This window comes from Puccinia triticina, chromosome 13A (assembly GCF_026914185.1).
Source record: "Puccinia triticina chromosome 13A, complete sequence".
Taxonomy (NCBI): domain Eukaryota; kingdom Fungi; phylum Basidiomycota; class Pucciniomycetes; order Pucciniales; family Pucciniaceae; genus Puccinia; species Puccinia triticina.
The window spans coordinates 5,145,514-5,167,213 of NC_070570.1; the positions used below are offsets into that span (position 1 = coordinate 5,145,514).

General features: G+C 45.9%; 3 protein-coding genes across 3 annotated transcripts; 1 reads left to right on the forward strand and 2 right to left on the reverse strand.

The window, feature by feature from the left end:
• Positions 1-4,807: 4,807 nt before the first annotated feature.
• PtA15_13A491 (uncharacterized protein) lies at positions 4,808-7,594 on the forward strand (the record flags this gene model as incomplete). Its single annotated transcript, XM_053162694.1, has 4 exons — positions 4,808-5,380; positions 5,452-5,578; positions 5,664-7,329; positions 7,480-7,594. 4 exons carry the CDS (start codon positions 4,808-4,810, stop codon positions 7,592-7,594), a joined length of 2,481 nt encoding a protein of 826 aa, XP_053026645.1.
• A 4,553-nt stretch (positions 7,595-12,147) lies between these two features.
• On the reverse strand, positions 12,148-13,051 carry PtA15_13A492 (uncharacterized protein; the record flags this gene model as incomplete). The annotated part of the gene is made up of 3 exons (XM_053162695.1): positions 12,148-12,156; positions 12,207-12,508; positions 12,727-13,051. 3 exons carry the CDS (start codon positions 13,049-13,051, stop codon positions 12,148-12,150), a joined length of 636 nt encoding a protein of 211 aa, XP_053026646.1.
• Positions 13,052-14,463: 1,412 nt separating this feature from the next.
• Positions 14,464-14,802, reverse strand: PtA15_13A493 (uncharacterized protein; the record flags this gene model as incomplete). The annotated part of the gene is made up of 2 exons (XM_053162696.1): positions 14,464-14,490; positions 14,596-14,802. 2 exons carry the CDS (start codon positions 14,800-14,802, stop codon positions 14,464-14,466), a joined length of 234 nt encoding a protein of 77 aa, XP_053026647.1.
• Positions 14,803-21,700: the final 6,898 nt, after the last annotated feature.

The window sequence follows — 21,700 nt, forward strand, 5'->3', positions numbered from 1 at the left end:
AAATTTCACATCATACTGCTCCTGCATGATTTGTATTAATCATGGGCTATCATGAGATCTTCATTCTAAAAGGTAGCTGCACACCTACCCTTGCCATTTCCCAAGGAATCAGTAAATGCTGACTTGAATGATCACAAGGTTTGATTACTGGTTTGCCACATCAAAAACACACATGAAAATGTCTTGATAGCACTTGAAAAGATACTGGTACACTTCCTGCTGATGTCTATAATCTACAGACCCTGCAGAACCAGATCTGCAGTGTCTGGGATTGCATTTATTTCCCTGCAAGAATTATTGTTTTGAGGAAGTAAATCAATATCTGCAGGAACTGAATATTTGACCAGAAGTCCTCTGCTTAGTCAACATAACAAGGCTCCACATCTCCAAACCACAGAGACTAGTTAGATCTTGCTAGCAAGATATCTGTTTGAAACAAGCTCTAAAGTTTAATACTTGTCTTTAACACTGGACAAAAACCTGAAAATGAAAATATGAAAATATACTTGAAATTGTCAACTCTATAGCTGATGACATAACATATCCAACTTAAATTTAATCAACTTAGTCAGGGCTTTCAGTGGAACTCATCTCCAGGTATATAACAGTCATTTTTGATATCAAACAAGTTGAGTCTTATCTCCATGAACAAGTCACAATGAACTGTATGGTGAGTTGGAATTGGATGTTATTTTATTCATGGCAGCAAACAATCAGCAATTAGGTTTTCATGAAAAAGCCCCCCCTCCATCACCAGAATGAAAGACACAAGCAAAGTCAAGAGTATGAAAAACCCCCTTTTGAGGTCGTTTTTCAGCTTCAATACTCTCACTCACCTAAAACTCTACTATATGGCTTTAATAATAAAATCAGCTCATACAGCTTTCCATTCAATTCAGGATGTGGATTTTGTTCCCAGCCTTCATGTAGAAAAAGATTATTGTAACCAGGTGACTGTGAACTGTGTCAAGTCATCAACCAACCACAGAATTCATGGAGAGGATCAAACAGGTATTGAAAATAAAGACTGCTCAAGATTCACAGCAGTTAAAAAAAATCATTTTGATATAAATGGATCCCAAAGTAAGATACACTTATTTTTACTTCTATAAGATGGGTCATTGTCATTTGTATGGCTGACCTCCCAAAGCAGTGGATCCAGCAAAACCTCTAATTAAAAGAAAAAAGGCAGCACACAATCACCCTGATTCAATGATGTTCAAGTCAGATCATGAATCACATATTTTGGCTGGTACCTCTCATAATAATATATTCATTAAAGGTACAAATGCAGGTGATATGACAGATCCTTTCTATACCCAATGAATTTGGAGATTTCATGGCTGAAAGAAGATGATTTGAACTGTTTTATTCTTCATTCAATGTTTGGAACAGAGTTAAGAAACCATCAAATACACCAAGAGGGGTGCCAACCTGCTAGCTTTCCCATGACTCAAACATCTACAATTCCCTCACTGGCCCATGTATATCACAATGATAAATGCTTTGTGGGTTCACATCAAGCTACAAAACCTTCTCTGATAGAATCAGGTTTTGGTTCCCCAGGAAAAATTGGGGTAGGTGAGACTCAAGACCAAGCCCACAACTACTGGCTATTGGAACCATTGGCTACTTTAGGAGAGATCGAAAAACTCAACTTACCAGAATTATTTGAAGAATTAAATGACCCCTCAAATTCATCAGAAAAATGCTTTGAAACAAAACAACAAGATCTTTACTCTGAAAAAACAAATTGGGTGGATGATGCCAATAATACAAGACAAGCCTCATTATTTTCAGATCCATCATACTTGATGAAACTGTGTGATAATCTAGAATTTCCAAACTTATTAAGTCCATGGTATGAAAATTCACTTGCATCTGGAGAGGGTTTAAGAAATGTAAAAGGTCACAATCATCTCTCATTTCAGTTCCAATCCCCAGCATACCATCACAGCCAAGGTAAGAATAAAAATCAGATTTAAAAATCTGGTTCACCCCCCAAGGTCTGATCACATTCTAAAATTTGATTCTTCTTTCTGACCCAGAATCATTGGATCAACATGTCACCAACATGCCATCCAATTTGAATCAGGATTATACCAAGAAGGATCATTTCCACAATGAAAGAAAAATTGCTCTCAGTTTTCAAGATAACCACCCCATGGATTCCAATCAAACATTTAGTCATCAGCTTCAAGTCCAGGAAAAAAAGAAAACAATGCCAATGTCATATGAAATGAATAAATGGCTTTCAGAGACCATCAAACCCAGACATTTCATGAGTGATAGATTTTTGGTGAACTTTACCAAGAGATTCTTTGAAAGAACTTCCTCCGTAATGAGCATAAGAGCAGTTGGAACACCATTTAAATTAGATAAAGAAAAAGAATTTCCAATCAGGATAAACAAAGATTATTTTGAATCACTTTATTCAATCAGGGTTTTATTATCAAGACACGGATCTGCTAGTACTGAAGAAAAACTAGAATATACTCACCAAGGCACAGCAGAACTCTGCACAAAATTCAATGCATTGATTGAATGGATTCTCCTCATCAATACATCCCTGTTAGTTCTTACAGAGCCTGGTGAGAGAAACTACAGCAAAGAAATGATTGTTCATGACTTGATAATCCAGTGGATCTTCAAGGAAACTTTTGAACCTGGGGAAGGAAGGATTCCTCTACTTGGTAATCTTGATAAAATTGATGATGGAATACATTTGGGAACTTGCCAGCTAGTTTTGCTTGATCATCTCTCAAGAAATCTGGATTCAAATAAAGCAATCAAGCCAGCATTAAATATCCTTATATTATATTATAAAACGTTCCAACCAACAGTTATCAATGCTTTAATGCAAGTTGGTTTAGATAAAGATGTGGAGAAATCATTGAAGATTCTGACATATACTGCTATTAAATCAAAGCTAAGAATTCATCATGAAGATGTAGAGATCATAAGCAATGAACTCAGTAAATCTGGAAAGTTCACAGCTTTTCCATTTATTAACTTTCCAGAAAACTTGCAACCCAAAACATTAAAATGTAACTGGAAAGTCAACTTTGAACCAGAAGAAAAAGAAATTTTGGATAAATTTGAGTGGATTTCCAAGTTGGAGACCAGGAATTCATGTACCAATCATCAATTTAAAAACTTGAATGAGATCCCAATCAGATTGGCATATCTCAAGGATTCTTCAAATAAATTTTCATCAACCAAAAGGATGGTTTCATTCTCCTTGAGTAAAGGAGGAAGGGCTCATAAAAAAATGATTAGTCGCAAGTTCTATGCATTGATTGTAAGCTTGAAAGCTTGTCACCTCTCCTTGGAAGATTGTTTTGTATCAGAGGAGTCACAAAGCCCTCAAAAAATCAGAAATCAAGGGTTTTTCAAATGGATTGATTATCTGTTGATGCCAAAAGGAGATGAAAGATTTCCACTTTTTGGGGAATTTGAATCAAGCATTACCAGGGATTTTGATAAATATCCTCTTGCGTATTCTGACTTTTCAGATCTACAGATTCTCCTAATAAACTTTTTTGCTGATTCCAATTCACCAATCAGGACCATACATTTAGCCCTGTATTTAATTGGTTGGTGGTATACAGATCAACATGATCCTACATTTCTTTCAGTATTCCCAAATGAGAATGATTATTGGGATAGAATGCAACAAAATCTGCAGAAAATATTTTCTCAAGGTAACATATTTTCTTTTGAAAAAGTTCAGCATTATTTAGCAAAGAAATCCCCCATACATTAAATGCCTCTGGTCCACATTTCAAGAAATAGAGCCATGTTATCTGGATCTCTCAATAGCTCCTTTAAATCTACTCATTCTATAATCATTGTGCTAGGTTTTGCCTTGTTATGTTCTTGTTTTCACCGCTCCCTAAGCTTGTGACTAACATGCTGAGCCCTCATTAAAAGGTGTGCTTTGGAATCCAACCACTCAACATTGTTCCAGCCCAACCTCATTGTTCTCCTTGCTCACATCTTGGCTCACTTCATTAGGTTTGTCATGTTGTGCTCTCATACTCACCACTCTCTAAGCTTTTACCTGATGTGTTACACAGTCTCCCTCATCAAAAGTGTTGTTTTATCATGCTTTTGTTGCGACCAATCTCTAAGAATGCACTCAACATGTTGCTCCTTCATCAAAAGACCAGTCAATCTTATATAATGTGTAGTCCACAAGTTCAGGTCAATCAAAAAGTTTGAAAAAAGTCAATTTGACTATCCTTTCTCTACTACACCCCAGCAAGATGATTGTAGCTGATCTGTGCGGATAAGTGATGTCTCAGTGGTGTTCATGCTTGGGATGAATCAACCTAGGAACTATTAAAGAGGGACGTGCAAATCTGGTTGCTTTGTGAAGTGGGTGGGGAGCATGATGGAAGGCGTAAAAGGAGATGATAGCTAGTGAAATGTTTAGCTCTCGTGTTGGCATCGGCTTCATAGAGCAAGGCTTGTCCTGCCGAGTAGAACCCACTCGGTCTCCTGGCAACCATCCGGGCTCATCCGGGGATCTCCATAATTCACGGCTGTGTATGTACATACCCCAACGCGGCTGGATGTGTATTGGCCGGTTTTGTATTTAGGTTTTAAACAGTACTTTTGGCCACAAAAGATGTATGTATGTATGCGTGGGGGGTATGGGTTTAGCGTGCTGATCCCTTTTCAGCCTGGGCCAATCTCCCTCCCGCCTCTTGACCGCCAACCACCAAGAACACCACACTACCACCAACCAGCACCCCATCACCATCCTAGCAGCAGCACGCAGGACAGGACAGCTACACCGGCCATGAAGGTGCTTCGCCGCTCGCTCCACAAAGAGAAGGACAGAATATCAGCCGGCTCGCCCACCAGACCAGACTTCAGCCATCCACCCCCCCCATCATCAAACAAACACAGCTCCAAACAACTACCCACTCAGCCATTCGCATCCCTCGCTGCCGGAAGCCAGAACCCAACCAACCCGAGATCGATCGGAAAACCACCGACACTGGTCATCAAGGCTATCACCGCCTACAAGTCAAAACGGATAGTCGAGCTCTCATTCCAAAAGGGCGACTTCTTCCATGTCGTCGGCGAGCGAGACGACCACGAGGGAAGCTGGTTCGAGGCCTCCAACCCAGCCACCGGCGCACGCGGCATCGTACCTAAACACTGCTTCGAACTATTTGGGAAGAAACAGAACGAACTACCCTCAACAACACCCACCGCGACCACCTTCCCACCTAGGAGCTCAGCCCCCGGCTTCCAATCCTCTGCCATCCACCAACCCAGCTCACCCCTACTCGTCCGAACGCCCCTATCTGCTGATCCCTTCAGAACTAATAATCCCAACTCGAAAACTCAGCCTCTCTACGGAATTGTACGACCACTCACTCATCCTTCTGGTGTATATGTCCTACATCATTCTCACTGATCTGTCTCTCTTTACAGGTCCAGCATGATTTTGTAGCCGAGAGACCCGATGAGCTTGATGCCAAGAGGGGCGAGCCGATCATCGTGATTGCACAGAGCAACCATGAATGGTTTGTAGCTAAGCCAATCGGCCGACTGGGTGGTCGTAAGTCTCACAACACAATTTTCCTACTATCTACATGACTCGCAACTCAAACCGCTTGCTTGCTTTTCTTTCTTTTTTTTTCCAGCCGGCTTGATACCCGTCTCATTTGTTGAAGTGCAAGATGTCAATACTGGAAAAGCACTGGCACCCAATCAAGTACAAGACCTGATCAGGAGTTCAGTGGTCCCCGCAGTAGAAGAATGGAAAAAAGCTACAGCGGCTTACAAGGGCAACAGTATCCCGCTCGGCAAGTTCGACTTTGCAGCCTCATCGCCCCCCATGCCTGCAACAAACAGCCACGTCTCCGCCAACCCCGGCTCATTCAACCACCCCACCTCCTCCCGCTCCACATCCACCTCCCACACCAGACAGCAGTCGTCTGGCGTAGGCTACGACCATCCTTCGTCTGCCCGAGCCCCGCAGCATGACTCGTGGCATGGCGCCGGTGGCGGCGGAGACCCGTCCGCGTACAATCGGCACTCCAGGCAGTCCTCGACTAACGCACCCTGGAACGGCCCCTCGACCTCTTCTCGGCAATCACCAACTCAGCAGGGCCGACATTACCAAGATGAACTGCATCCAGAATCAGGCCCCGAGGGAGATGGCTATGCGACCGTCGATGAGCTCCGAGAACGATACGGGGTCGTCGTCCATGCCAGTGTCGAGTCCTTCCACTTCGAACAGGGCCACTACTGGTTCCATCTCCGAGCACACTTCAGCCGGATCTCAGAGGATGGGCAGGACGAGCAGACCACCGTCCTGGTCCTCTACCGGCTCTACGAAGATTTCTACGACTTCCAGGCCGCACTCATTGAGACCTTCCCAGACCAAGCAGGGGGTCCCAATCTGCCCCGGATGCCCGGGCCGACGGACAACGTGGACGAATTAGTGTGTGCGCAGAGGGTCGAAGACCTGTCGACCTATCTGCACGAGCTGTGTGAGCTGCCGCTCTACATCCGCGAGTCTGAGCTGGTGTACGAGTTCTTGGGCCCTCGGGAGGGAGATGTGGAACTGGAGGGCGACCCTGGCAATCTGGGGCTGGATGACCGCTCGCCGACTGAGGTGGAGGGCGAGGTGGTGGAGTATCTCCAGCGGATGGATTCCTCGCATGGCGACGATGGCCGGCTGACGGAGCTAAACGAGTCGATCTCGCGCCTCTCGACGGGCTCGAACGGCCCGCCCGATTCCTACCAGCATCACCAACATCATCGCCGGCAATCGTCGCACGCGTCCCAGCCGGGCTATCATTCGCGGATGAGCCGGGGCTCGACGGGGCCGGCGGGCTACCATCACCGCGCCCAACGCTCCCAAGATCTGCGTCCGTTCTCAAGCTCGACGACTAGCTCCGAGGGCCTTTCCTCCCATCTCCCGTCTACCCACACGTCGGCCTCGTCGGTCCAACTGGGCTCCCGCGTGACCTCAATGACACCCGCCGGCCCCATCGATCACCAACGCGTCTCCTCTACCAACACCACCAACCCGAGCACGGGGTTCTTGAGGATCAAGATCTACCAGCGCCAGACCGACGACCTCATCGCCATCCGCGCTCCCACCGGCGTCCAGTTCCAGGAGCTCCTCCAACGCATCCAGGAGCGCGTCGGCACCGATGTCCGCTCTATTCGCTTCCGCGACGAGTCCGGCGCCGGATACTCTACCGGCGGATCGACTCCTCTTAACGCTAACAACGGCGCGAGACTTATCGGTATCGATAATGATGGCGACCTCGATCGCTGGATTGGTTCCGGGAACCGGTTGGTCCTTTACGTTGATTGATCTCTCTCTCTACCTCTCTTTTCTCCCTCCTCATCCCTCCCCTTCCTCCCCTATTCGCCCCTTTTGATACTCCATCGAAAAATAATCGATATCTACAAACATTTCGGTGTGCCTATTTTTGAAAACAGTTGGAATCCCTTCATACAAACCAGACCTTACTATCCTCTTGTCTCGACGCTTTTCCTACTCGCCTTTGTCCTTTCTCTCCCATCTCTTCCTCCTCTTCTATTTTATATTATATAACTGAATATATCTGGCACGGCTGACTATATATATAACAAAAAGAACAATGATATCAAGATATGTATATCTATCTATCTCCACGCACACATATATATACATATACAACATGAATGAATACCCTATTGATGCATCAAAACACATAAATATATGTTCTGTCTGTTTACGGCGCGGACTGGGCCTGGTCCTTGCCCCGCCCTCACAAAAATGTATACCACTGTGTTCTTCCCTCCTATCTCTCTCTCTCCTTTCTCTCTTTTCCTATCGGCACTGAGACCATCCACAAAGAGATCCTCTGCTTCAGACAAAGTCTCATTCTCTCATCAAGCTCTTGAGATATGTTGAAACCCTCATGCTTTTTCCGGGGTAAAGATGAGAGGAAATGCGGATAGGTGTTCCCAACTTTTGCTATTACAATTGGTGTCCTGAAGGATTTGGTTACATGAAGGGATGGTCAGTGGGAGCTGCTTCACCCAACACCCCAACTATTATGCTACATTTAGCGCATATGGCAAATTTTTTAGCGTAGCGGTCTGCCAGCTACGCTGCAATTTAGCGCAGTTGTCTTTCAGCTACAGTTACAATTGCAACCTGAGTTGGGAGAATAACAGACAAATTTAATCGCTAATGTTTAGCGTTTGTAGCGCAAAAAAACTACGCTACATTTCTTTTAGCGCCCCATTCGCTAATGCAGCGATTAATTAGCAAGTTAGCTCGCTAATTAGCGATGGGAGTAGGTATGCAACTCAGATATATTTTCATTGAATTAATTAGTAATAAGAGTGAATTATTGGTATCTTTGAATGTATATCAACTACTTTGTATTAGATCGCATCAAGAGAGTCTTATTGCTCTTATGATGTTTGATCTTTTCCTTTCGTATTTGAGTTGCAAACTTGAGTTTTTTTTCAGCTTTGTCATAAACCGCCTGGCAGTCCGCAAAATAACCAGTGGCTTTTGCGCCCTTCTGCAACCACATGTGAGCGCTGACCAATTTTTTGATTGTTGGAGCAGCCAAGCTGCTTTGCCCCGGCGCGCAGACGTCTGATGCAGCCGAAAAAGTCCTTTCAACTGTAAGCCGAGCTTGCAGAACACGCTAAAAAGTCTCTTGCAACCAAAGCAAGATGGGGAAACTTGGTTGCATGAGCCTATAAAGATGTTTGGATTGCTTAGTAAAAGAATGGCAACAGTATGAAATTTCGGCAAAGGGAGAAGTGGACATACCTTCCACCAAGCACAAGGGTCACCTTTCTTGTTCAATGGCCATGCACCACCAACATATTGTGTGATCTTGTCATCCTGCTGAGATTGGAAGATCTTCTCGGGATAATAGTTGAAGTCTTTGTCATCAGATTCAATAAGCTGTTCCTTTCGAGCTGTTACAGGTTCAGTTGGTTTTGGGTTTGCCTCAAGCTTTGATTTGAATTCCTCAACCAGGAATTCCTTTGCAAGATCAGCGTATCCAATCCGCCTTAGGGATTTGCGGTATTGGTGAGTCTAACCTTAGGTCATTGCAATGGTTAGACTCACTCGGAGTCAGTTGGGAAGTAATCACACTTCTTGTCTAGGTCAACCCAGGAATTCCTTTTCCTCAAGTTGGCCGGGTATGGGTTGGAGATGTGCTCTCTCTTCCCCCCTTTTCGCCTTGTGTGCTGTCTCCCAGACATCAGGTGTTTTTCGCGGCGCGCTTCTCACGGAGAGCGCGCCCTCTTGGGGGAAAAAGGCATAGCAGCCCCAGGCTTATGCCCCACTTAGCAATCAAGGTCGAGCCCGCCCCTACACTCCGGGGTTCCGGAGCCTGGCTCGCCTTGGGGTGTGTCCAACCCTAGTTATCCCGGTGCTCCGCTCTTTTTGAGCCTATTCATTGCATCACTACTCTACCACCTGGTATATCAGGCTCCTCAGGTCTTGTGGTATGCTTACCATCATCTGATCTTCTTCCCTTCTCCCCTCCCTTCTTCCTCTGGACAGCGCGTCAGCGCGGTTGTCCTCCGAGCGAACCCTTTTCGCCACTAGATCGACCTGGTGTTCGATCAGCAGGTGTTGGATTGCTTTCCACTCCTCGTTCACGAACGTGTCCTTTGACCTTCTCTTGAGGATAGCGTTCTCGGTCGTTGTGTTATCTGTCCACACGATGAAAGATTTCCCTTCTTCCGCCCCTAAATCCAGCAGCATCAGCAGGCCTAGCCGTACCGCTACCGTCTCCAGTCTAGAAATCCTCTCCTCTTCCTTTCCGGTGTCTAGTCCGGAATTGAGTTGGTCCACGGATTTCAGGCAGAATTGGGCCCATCGTCGGCCAATGGTCACCCCGATTCCAAAGCTTGTCGACACGTCGCCCATCCACCCAATATCTGTCGGCTCTGGTCTTGCAATAATTCTAGTCGCGTCAAAGGTCTTGAGCGTCTCCCTCTACTCTTTTAAGTCTTGTTCTACCTCTTTAGGGACCGCTCTTGCCGCGTGTCTATCAATCCATTCGCTTAGCCAGTGATAAATGCTATTGAGGTAGCACTTTAATTGCGGGAGGCAATAGGTTATGTGGTTCAGTCTTCCTACTAGAATTTCAACTACATCGTATTTGAACGTCGCTTTTGGTACTAGGAAGGCGTTAATCTGTGTGATTCTCTTCTCCCGCTTCTTTTCCGGGAGGCGCACCGTCTTCCTGATACCGTTCCATATGAAACCTAAATACTTTTGTTCCTCCTTGAAAGGTGAGAACTTTTCGGCGTTTGTCTTCACCCCTAGCTGGTCGGATCTTTTCACAACTTCTTCCATTTCCAGCTCGGAGGTCAACTGTTTCACAAATAGGTTATCGTCGACCCACCGAAAGATTGTCAAGACATCGAACTCCTCTATCATGATTCGTTTCCAGGCATCCGCCGGCCTCCCAAAGGAGCCGCATCCCGCTACGCCTCCGAAGGCGATTCGCGTATCTAGGATTATATTATCGTTGAAATCGCGTACTATCAGGAATGGCCACTGGTCTGGGGCCGTTGGAATCTGCCGGTACACTTTTTCCCAATCGAAGAGTGCCAGGAGGACTGGTTCCTTCGTTTGCCGGAAGAATTCTGCGACTACGTTGTAGTTGTCCCAAGTTGTCTGGAATTCCTGTGAGTCCACAAAGGAATTTACCGATGGGATTCCTGCTTTTGAATGTGGGTACGACAAATCATTGATTGGCCTCAATGATCCGTCACCGTTGATCACCGCTCCTAGCGGGCTTGTCCTAAAGAATGGGAAAACCTTGTTCACTTGTTTTCTTGTGAACGGGCCGAACATCCGCCTCGCGGCTATCTCCTTCCTAATTGATTCCTCGATCTTGGTCTTTGCCTGGAGGGCCGAGCTGTGATTCTCCGGGGTGTAGAAGTTGGTATTCTCCCCTACCGTGTGTCTTGGAATGCCCTGGTCGAATCCGTGGATAAGACCATGAATCACATCACCAAATTCTTCCATCAGGTTGTTCTCCTCCATTCACCTATGTTCACCTCGCACCTCGCGCCTGTTGGCCACTCAGCTTCACTCCGTCTGCTCGACCTCCGTGTCTCCAATTGATCATTGGAGGACTCACGGGGGGCACTGGATACAATACGGCTGACGAGAACCGTACAGCAATTAGACACTCATTTCTTTCATTACTCCTTTCAAAGGTGTAACCATAGTTAACATCAAACAAAGGCCCCTACTTTCTCCCATATCCCCCATCCCTTTGGTCCTCCCTTCCATCATGTTTGGTGCCCCGGTATCCGTTGGTCCTCGGGCCCCTCGATCCGCTCGGTCTCGTTGGGTTTGATGGTCCGGTTGGTGGTTGTTGGTTAGGCGTTTTGGAAGACGGGGGGCTTACCGATTGTTGTCGTCCGGCTGAGTTGTGACCGCTTCCTCCACCACCTCCTCCCCCTCCTCCGCTACCGCCGCCTCTTCCTCTGTTCTCGGCCCCTGAGCTTTTCTGGAGCCCCGTGGCTGGATCCCAGTTCCAACGTTCTCCTGTTACGGAGTACGGGTTATCCGTGTACTCGAGTTCATTGAACTTCCTTGCAGTGAGGTAGGCCTTCTGCGCGATCGTTTCTCTAAACTCTCCGATATTCGCTACTGAGAGGGAACCGTCTTCCATGGTCACTCTGCGTGAGAAAACGTTGTATCGGACTTGGATATCGTACCTCAACCCCACAATGAAACGGTTGGATAAGATGATCCGGTCGCAATTGGCTTTGTGGACCATGAGCCAACTAGCGAAGCGAGTATAGTTGCAAACCTTGATGAGTGCTCGGTGGAAACCTTGGTAGTTTATCGACCACTGTGCGTAGGTCTGGGAGAATTCGCTCGGGTAAGGGAAACCAGTATACCGATCTTTGTCCGATGAGTTCTTGCTGTGGCACGGGCGCTTCTCAGCCTGGTATGCGATTGCCTGGCTTTGCCACTCCTCGTTGAAGATGGTGAGCGGCAGAGGACCTCTCAGCTCCCTGAGGTTATCTTCGAAGAATCTAGTGAAGCCTATGTCGTCGGTGGTCGCCCTCGCTTCCTCGTTGAATGTCACCCCCCCCGGCATGACGTTTTCTGGTCGGCTATCGTTTCTTCCAGAGCTTGCTATCTCTGTAAACCTCAACATCTCATTGACTGGTACCTTTGAGATGGGGATCGAGAAGATCGGCCGATTCTTGCCACCTTCACGAATTTCACTCCTGGGGGCCGTTTGGGATCCTGGCGTAGTGGCGGGCTGGTTCTGCTGAAGTGGGTGTTGAGACGGGTTAGCCTCCTCGTTTCCTTGTGCTTTGCCCAACGCTGCGACTATTTCAAAGAACATTGTCGCCTTTGCCTTATCTCCCGCTTCATCTGCTTCCCACGCCTTCTCCAGTACCCTCATTATATCTGCCGGCCTCTTCCGGGAGTTATCAGGTTCGGTGGTCGGCCGCACTGGATCATCCGCTAAGTGATTTACATCAAAGGCGTTGTGATCTCAGTGTTCCTCTTCCCTTCCACTTCCTAGTCACGGTACTTACAAGTCCCTTTCCTTTTCCCCTTCGCTTCTTTTCCCTCTCCCTCCCCTATCCATCTTGCTCCCAGCGCTTCCTTCATCGAGTCGGCTATCTCTATCGCCGTCCTTTCCTTCCCGGATTGTTGGCCCGAACCTGGTATCTCTTTACTTCGCTCTCCTCCTATCTCCTCTTCAATCACCGTTGGCTCCGTTGGTGCCTTTGATGTCGCCCGAGTCGATTTCCTCACCGCTACCTTCTTTGGTTGCTGTTTCTTCGCCTTCGACTTGGACGAATTCGCTTGTCCTTGCTGCCCGGCCGCTGTGGTCATCTGCTCTTCCACCTCCTGTTTGGATTCCTCCTCGTGTTCGGATAGGAACTCTTCACCATCTGCTTGGCGCGTTGGTCCTTGATTTGCTTGATTTATCGAGATTGGGTCCGCTGTTGGTCCAGGGCCTAAAATGCCTACTGTTAGTTCGTCCAGTCTGTTAATCATGGCGAAATTTTTACTCTGATTTCGCTGCTTCGATTGTACCGGACTCCTTTGGGTTTTGGCGCCTCAGTTCGGTTAGGGAGATCGCTAAACCGGACTACTACTGAGTTCCGGTCCAGGATTGCACCGGTACCCGCAGCCCCGCGCCGTGGGCCCAAACCTAACTCCTCCCCAGGATCGGTCCGGGCCCCGCGGGCCGCAATTCAAGGCCCGGCTCCTTGGACATCACCACACTCCATTACACTACGTTAAGTACCAATTCCGGGAACTTGTCTCAAATTAATGAAAGCCTCCACGCAGGATGCAAAACCGTTGCTAGTAGTGTTGCACAACATTCAAGCGCAAGTGTTTGATACTTCTTTGCAAGTTTGATCATAGGGCCAAACATTGGTTTCAAAACAATGCAATTGGGCAAAAAACTTTTTTTCTCTAGATTTGCAATGAGCCGGTAGTGGAGGACTTCCTGTTGATCTGGAAAGTCAGATCTGAGCCACCAGATATCAAATTTCACAGGGAAATCTGGGTCCCTCAAGATCCCCGAAGTGATCCAGAGTTCCAGATTCCAGATTTCCCTGCGAAATCTGAAATTCCAGATCTGTTCAAAAGCAACGGGAAGTCCTCCAGTATTTGTACAGCACCATGGAAGAGCAAGGGCCGTCTCCTTCCATGTGTAATGTTACTTCCGAAAAATCCTTTAGTGTTGAGCCCCAAGGGTCAGAAAAATACACATGTCTTGCAATGTATTGATACCAAAGACCGCTCACCTTTAAAATATCGCAGAGGTCATTCAAATTTTCCCATTCCTTTTTTGATATCTCATATCCTTTAAAATAATGCGCAGAAGCCAACTTGCCCGCATATTTATCTGATTCATCATTGAGGAGTTGTCCAATAACTTTCCTGGCAGCGTAGGCCCAACTCCAACTGTTGTATGCAATGTTCCAGCAAATTCCATATCCGGGGATTTAGAGATGGCAGCAGGTACCTGTTGTCTGATTTTTATAAAACTGCTTCCAAGTGCTTGTGATTAAAGAACATCAATAGGTAACACTTTCATCTCATGAAGTACAATTTGGACTTGAGGAAGACACTCAGCTAAATGTAGGAAGGCACACATAAAAGTACAGATGCCAAATACCTGCGCACAGGTACCTGTCAACAGGTATACCTGTTGGCAGGTACATGTACAACATTATTTGACTTCTTTAATCTCACTTGTTCTGGCCTATCCAGCTAGCTGAGTATTTTCCTCAAGTCCAAGTGGTACTTGATGGACTGAAGCTGTTACATATTGATTTTAGTTACTCACAAGTACTTGGAAGCAGATTCATTAAAATCAGTAAAATCAGACAGCAGGTACCTGATGCCATCTCTGCGGGGATTAGTTGGGGCCCACCGTATCCCATCTTTTCTTGCTAGGAGTTTATATTCTGCTCGTTTAGCTGATGAAGCGCACACACGTTGACAGATGTAATCAACCTAGATAAAGCTTGTGTGAATAAAAAGGTTCTTGGTTCCCAACTTGAAGTAGAGAAAACAAAACTAACCTTGAGTAAAGTATAACCAAGGTCCCCTTCAGCAAAGGGAACATCCTTCTTGGTTGTTGGATTTGCTGCGGAAGGTTTGTTGGTTTCAGAGAGCTTGCCTTCTGATGCATCTTGGGGGTCAATCTCCACCATTTTGTCCTTGCCTAGAAATGGGTCAATTTCTTTGATTTCTACATCATTGGCCATATCTTCCTTGTCTACAGGCATGGCGGGCCCTCTGACCTCTTGGATTGTTGCCAATGCAAGCTTTGGAAAGTATTTGGAATTGGAGGATGATTTGGTCAAGCTCAACAAAGATGGGAGCTTGAGAGCCTATAGGCCGGCTCCCAATATCAAGGCCACTACATGACAAAAACACCAAGGATGATTTTTGACGTAATGGCTAAAATCACCATTTTGATTGCGGAGAATTTTGGCAATTTCTCTGGCCATAGTGAAGTTGTTACTTCCCAAGTCAGTTGTTAAAGCAAGGATGTACTAAAGTCAAACAAAGTGCATAATTAGTTGAAATTCACAGAGAAATACCCTAAAAAATGATACATATCTTATTGTGAAGCCCATTTTTTATTAGGAAATTGGCAAACGGCTCAGCCAAGTATTTTCCGTTATGGTGCCAAGCCACATATTTCAAAGATAGATGCTGAGACACGTATTCCCACTCCTTGTTGATATAGCAACAGGATATCCCAATGAAAGCCTTGTGGTTGCCTTTTGTGGTCCACACATCAGCAATCAGACTTATCTTTGATCCAGCGTGCTACATTTGGACTCCAACTTGTCAGCATTGAAACAGCTTTCAGATAGCAAATCTGATTAGAACTCACGTGTATTTGCCTGATGACCTGTTTTTGAAGATCTATATACAACCTGCGAGCCTCAAGCGCAGCCCATGTTTCAGAGAAGACGTGTGTTGTTGCGTTTGAGTAATCAAATGTTACCCCCAAACCTTAGTCACCAAATTGTGCCCATGGGAGCAAGTGTTGTATTAACCAGAATACAAGTAACTTATTGAACGTTTTGTTATCAAAACAGCTTTTTTGAACAAAGTTGACAAGTGTACCACTTGTGCCTTCCTTATTTTTATTTTCAGTCATCATCTCCTTGGTACTAGGGGGAAAGTTTCCCCCTTCTGCTATTGCTTTGGAGCGGCCCAAACATGCCTTACAGAAGCCCGTTCCGTTGATTGAACCATCACAATGGGTCTTCATATTTGAGATTGTTGAAAGAGGAACTTGCACAGACTTTGGGCACCAGCAACATTGGTAGGTGAGTCCGTTTTCCTAGTTTAATGGAATGTCAGGCGCAAATAAAAATGGACATAGAATATAGAATCTGCAAAATGATCAACTGACCTGATCCGCGGCTTTTTTTCCTGGGAAGTAGTAAAGCTTTGGATTGTCAAATCCACCCTTCACAACCTTCAACTTTTTGACTGCCTTTGCATTCTCTTCATCTGAGTCTTGTCAAACGTCAGGATGGCCTCTCTTTTTGCAAAACTTGTTTTTATCCTACAGTTTTTGGAATGAGAAAATTTACCCAAAAACAATCAGATGCAGGTTTGGGATTCAGTTTTACCAACAAGATGGTACTTACAGCCTGATTTGAGGTGGTGATATCATCACTCCTAGTTTCATTAACTAGACTCGGAGCAGTTTCTCCTTTCTTGTGTGGTTTCTTTGATACCTTACTGCTTTCCCGAGGGGTCTTGGGTTGAGGGGAGGGATTTGTTGTTGGACTTTTGGGGGCAAGTGATTGCCGGGAGTCATCACGTGTTTGAATAAAACCAGGGCGTTCAAGAGGGGTCCGAACACGGCTTGACTGGCGCCGATTAGTTGCTTGGTTGGGAGGGTTTGATTTTTGGCTGGGGCTCATTTCAAACAATTTAAAACTGGCGAAAGAATCTGTAGCTAGAGTTGAATGGAATCTGATAAACGGTTTGAATCACAATATAGCCAGTGGCAGGAATATAGCGCAGGGGCTCACTTGATTTTTTTATAGAATTTCTATGCAAACTGATTTATGAAACCAAAAGTTCTGTCAAAAGTTGCCAGAAAAGGGTTTCCCCCTTTTCTGGCCGCTTGTAATGTTTTGCCCCCAATAAACCCGGGGCTGAAACTTGTTACAATCCTGGCACCTGCACGGTTCCATGGGTACAAGATTCTAAGCAGTAGCTAAAGTGCCCGCTATAAGACTGATTTCTCATTTTTAGCGGTGCTGGTGTGTTCCAACCAGGTCAAAGTCCTGCTAAAGTGCCCCTACACTGCTAATTACTCAATGTAGCGGTGTAGTGGGTACTTTAGCAATTGAAAGCCGCTGCACCGCTAAATTACATGTAAACTTAGTGTTAACGCCCTCATTGTAGCTATGCTACATGCAAGGCGTAAAAAGATTAGCGGCACCTTCGATACACTACTCCTAAAAAGTGTATTTTTGCGCTACCGCTAACGCTAACCGCCATTTTATTTAGCAATGGTGCGCTACGCTACGGAATTAGCGCCGCTAATGTAATTTAGCGTAATAGTTGGGGTGTTGCTTCGCCCCAGGCCAAGGTATAGATGAGCTGGTGCATGTCTGTACACAGGAAAGCTTGGGGGCACTCCCCAGGGAGTGCCTTACCTTGAATTTTTTTCATAACCTGGTGCAATGTCTACTACATCATATGTATAATCAAACATGAAATGACATACAACTATTTATGAAGTATCTATAACTCAGCTGGAACTCATCTGTAACTCAGTAGTAACTAAACTGGACCACAGAACACAAAGTGTCTGTAACCTAAAGCACCACTCACACACTGTTTGTACTGGAGGGTGACATCAATCTGAATGGTGCTAGAACCATACCACCCTCCTGTACCCATTGCTGTGGCCTCAACAGAATGTGATTGGTGTGTAATTTGTCACCCTATTGTATACGCGTGCAATAGGGTGACAAATCTTAGTCCATCAGGGCATTTACTGCTCAATTGTATTAAATTTTACCCTCATTTATTTGGCAGAAATCCCCCTCTGGTAAAAAAAGTGTCTGATTTGTCACCCTATTGTACACACGTACAATAGGGTGACAAGTCACATGCTTTTCAGACCAGAAGTGAAATTTTGCCAAGTAAATGAGGGTGACACACGGATTGGAAAAAATTCAGCTGGATGTGTCCCTCTGGTCTGGGAAGTGTGTAACTTGTGTGTGATTTGTCACTCTAATGTACTAGGGTGAAAAATCACACACTTTTCAGACCAGAGGGACATGTCCAGCTGAATTGTTTCCAAACCATGTCATCCTCATTTACTCGGCAAAAATTAACCTCTGGTCTGAAAAGTGTCCAATTTTTCACCCTATTGTACGCGCGTACAACAGGGTGACAAATGACACACTTTCTATACCAGAGGGGGATTTCTGCCAAGTAAATGGGGGTAAAATTCAAGAAAAAAACTGGCTGTAACTGCCCTGATGGACTATGATTTGTCACCCTATTGTACGTTGTGGTGTTCCCATTGGTACAGGCGGCAGAGTTCAGCAATCATAAGCGGAGCCAGCGGCCAACGGAGGTCTCTCAAGCAGCTGTTGGATTGCAGAGCTATGGTCTACATTCTTTTTTCCCTCTTGCCTTCTTGTTTCTCTTACTCTCATTGTCAATTGTACTGTGGCTTTCTTTTCTCTGCCATCCTTTCCCACCCTTTTGTCCCGTTTCATGTTGTTGCAGAGCGTCTAGCGCATTGTTGCTGTTGTTGTGCGGTTGCAGACGTGCATCGGACACGGGGGTTTGGCGCATAGCGAGCTCCGCTGGAGTCAAAATTGGGAGTGATGGAGACCTTTTTTCCCCTATGCAATTCCATCCTGATCCAAGGGGAAGACCATCACTGCAAAAAAAACTGTGTCAACTGTGAGCAGTTGACATGCGGTAACTCTGAGGAAGCTTGTGGTGTTACACCAGCCTTACCCAAGGTTTGACTCAACCAAAGCGTCAATGCACAGTCACTGTGCACCTTGCACAGTGACTGTGCCAACAAAGGCACTTGTGCATTCAGGTGGAGTTACAATGGTAGCTTGGCTTGAGTATCCTGCATGTCAACTGCAAGCAGTTGACCAAGTTTTTTTTGCAGTGCATCATTTTCCAAGCATTCTTGATCCCTCTCCGGTGTTTTTCTGAGCATTATTCCGCTATCCTGATCCCATCCCGGCACTGATTTTCCTTACTCCGCACGCATTCCCTGATTCTCAAATCTTGTTTATCCCGCTCCGCTCTTTGTTGCGGACCTTACTCCGCCGATTTTCATTCCTCACGACCGCCAAGGGTATCCATCCCCCTTGTTTTTCTCAACAAATCCCCCCTCCTAACTCCGCTATCATCTTTTGATCCCATATTTCCGCTTTATTTGACGGACCGCCACAAGGGCAGCTACACAGCACTGCCTACGGTCTGATACTGTAGGAGCTCCATAACGTGCATACAATAGGGTGACAAATCACACTTTTTTCAGAACAGAGGGGCATTTGCAGCTGAGAGATTTATGAACTGTGTCACACTTATCTACCCAGCTGAAATACAGTTCTCCTGCTCTTGTGCAAATACTAAAACTTTTTGCACTTCTGATATTTTCTTTATCCAAATCTAGGAAGTTGTGTTTCAGGTGTGATATTTATTTGATGAAGGCAGTTCACCCCAATGTAAAAAAAATGGATATGCAAGAGCTACCTGATTTTGAAATGTAGAACTTAAGTTAGGATTGAAATGAACTTGACTTCAAGATGAATTCAATCTGTTGAATGATAGTTCACGTCCAATAGGGGGATTCACAATATGATAAAAGTAAAATTTTAGAGTCAATTTTAAGGTCTTTATCAACAAATTTTTAAAACCTGGCAAGGTGTACAGGACTGGGTATCCCCTGAGAATCAGAGCAACATCTTTATTTTTTAAAAAGTTGTTCATAAAGGTCTTAAAATTAGCTCTAAAGTTTTATTTTTATCCTATTGTGAACCCCCCTAATGGTTACATATCACTCCAAATTAGATTGGTCTATAGTTCTTGCTCAGTAATTGAAAAATTCACCATCACATTGTAAGGACTTCTGCTCCAGTTCAGAAAAAACTAAGCCCAAATTCAGCTGTGGAACTTCCTAGGGAGTGCCCCCAAACCTTCCCTGGTGATAGGGCATCAAAATTCAATTTTCCCAATTTTATCTCCCTCAATACTTCTTAAAACTCAAGATAAAAATCACCAGAAGGCATTCATGAGCCCAAAAGTGAAGAATTTCAACAACTGAACCCTCCTATTGTTTTCTTTTTTTGTGCAGAGGACAAGAAAAGTGGAAATTTTGCAAAATTGAAGCACAGGCCCTTACTTTGGTTACCCCACCTTGGTGCGCCTAAGGTTTGATTTTTTTTGGGTCAGTCTAAATGCACCCCAAAAATTTACTTCATGTACACCAACATTTTGGTGTACCCACATGTGCACCCCAATATTACTGGGGTGCACTTCTGGAGTACCCCAATTTATTGGTGTGCCCTGCTTACCCCAAAAACGTTGGGGTGCAGGTGTTAAAACCCCCAGACTGCTTCAATTTTTGGGGTGAAATCTATTGTACACCAAATGAAATGGTGTACATAAGTAGTGCACCCCATTGAGGCAAGTTACTCCCCCACCCACCTGCCCGGCTTGTTAGACCTGCACACAGCTGTCATTGAGGGGAGTAGCACCCCTCAATGATCAACACAGAACGTTCATCAAGGGTGCTACTCCCCTCAATGACCGGTGTGGTGGGTGTTTGGTGCGGGGCGCCAAAGTGTCTGATAAGGTTCCGGCGCGCGGCTGCGGCGGGGCATGAGGGCTCCGCAGGCGGTTGGGGCGGCGCGGGATCTTCAAGTGGCGGAGGCGGAGCGCATAGGCTGGGCGCGGAGCGTTTGGTCAGAGACGGCGGAGCTGCGGCCTGCGGAGCAGAGCGGACTTGCTGAGTCCAGGCATTCCAGCGCGGACTATCTAGCACTACGCGGCAATTGGGGGAAGCCGTGGCAGCTGAAGCGGGTTACGTCAGTGGATGTAGCTGGGGCAGAGGCGGCGTGTGGGATCCCAACACCGGAGGCTAGACAGGGGTGTGGATGATGGATGATTGGAGGTTGGGTGGCTGTCTACGGCGAGCAGTGGAGGCGCAAATGACAATGTGGGAGCGGAGGCATGTGGCGTGCGTGGGATGGGAGGAGGATTTCTATTTGTTATTTCATTTTCTATTGTTTTATGACATGTGGTGGAGTTTTCTCATGGTTCATTTTTCTATGGTGGAGCAATGGAGAGTTGTTGATATGGGGGGGGGAGGAGGAGGATCTTTCCCCCACGGACCTTTTGGGAGGATTATGATTATTATTATTATTGCGGATTCTTACTTTACTTTAGGGGGCGGATTTTGATTGCGGAGGAGTGTTTTTATGGTTACCTTTTCTTTACGGAACGTTGAGCGGAGTTTTTCAGAGTGTTACTTTACTGTTTGGATGGACTGTTCTTATTATGATTGCTTTACGGTTATTTTAATTCTGCGGAGCTATTTTTGATGCTTTCATTACGCGGAGTTCAGAGTATCCCTTGACTACTCGGGATTATCTTGCGTAGAAGAAGGCTCCACCAAACATTTTGTCACGGTAGGACGCTTTCTGACTACCACACCGGCACAATTTTTCATTGAGGAGAGTAGCACCTTCCCTCAATGACCAACACAGACTGGTCATCAAGGGTGCTACTCCCCTTGATGACCGGAACAATTGTTCATTGAGGGGAGTAGCACCTCCCCACGATGGCCGGAACAGATTGGTCATTGAGGGGAGGAATTGATGACCAATCTGTGCCGGCCATCAAGGGGAGGGAGCGTAGCACCCCCCTCAATGACTGGTCTGTGTTGGTCATTGAGGGGAGGTGCTACTCCCCTTGATGACCGATTGTGCCGGTCATCCAGAGGAATAGCACCTCACATCAATGACTGGCACAGATCGGTCACCAATTCCTCCCCTCTATGACAAATCTGTGCCGGCCATCGTGGGGAGGTCCTACTCCCCTTGATGACCAATCTGTGCCGTTCATCAGTGGGAGGTGCTATTCCTCTGGGGGACCAATCTG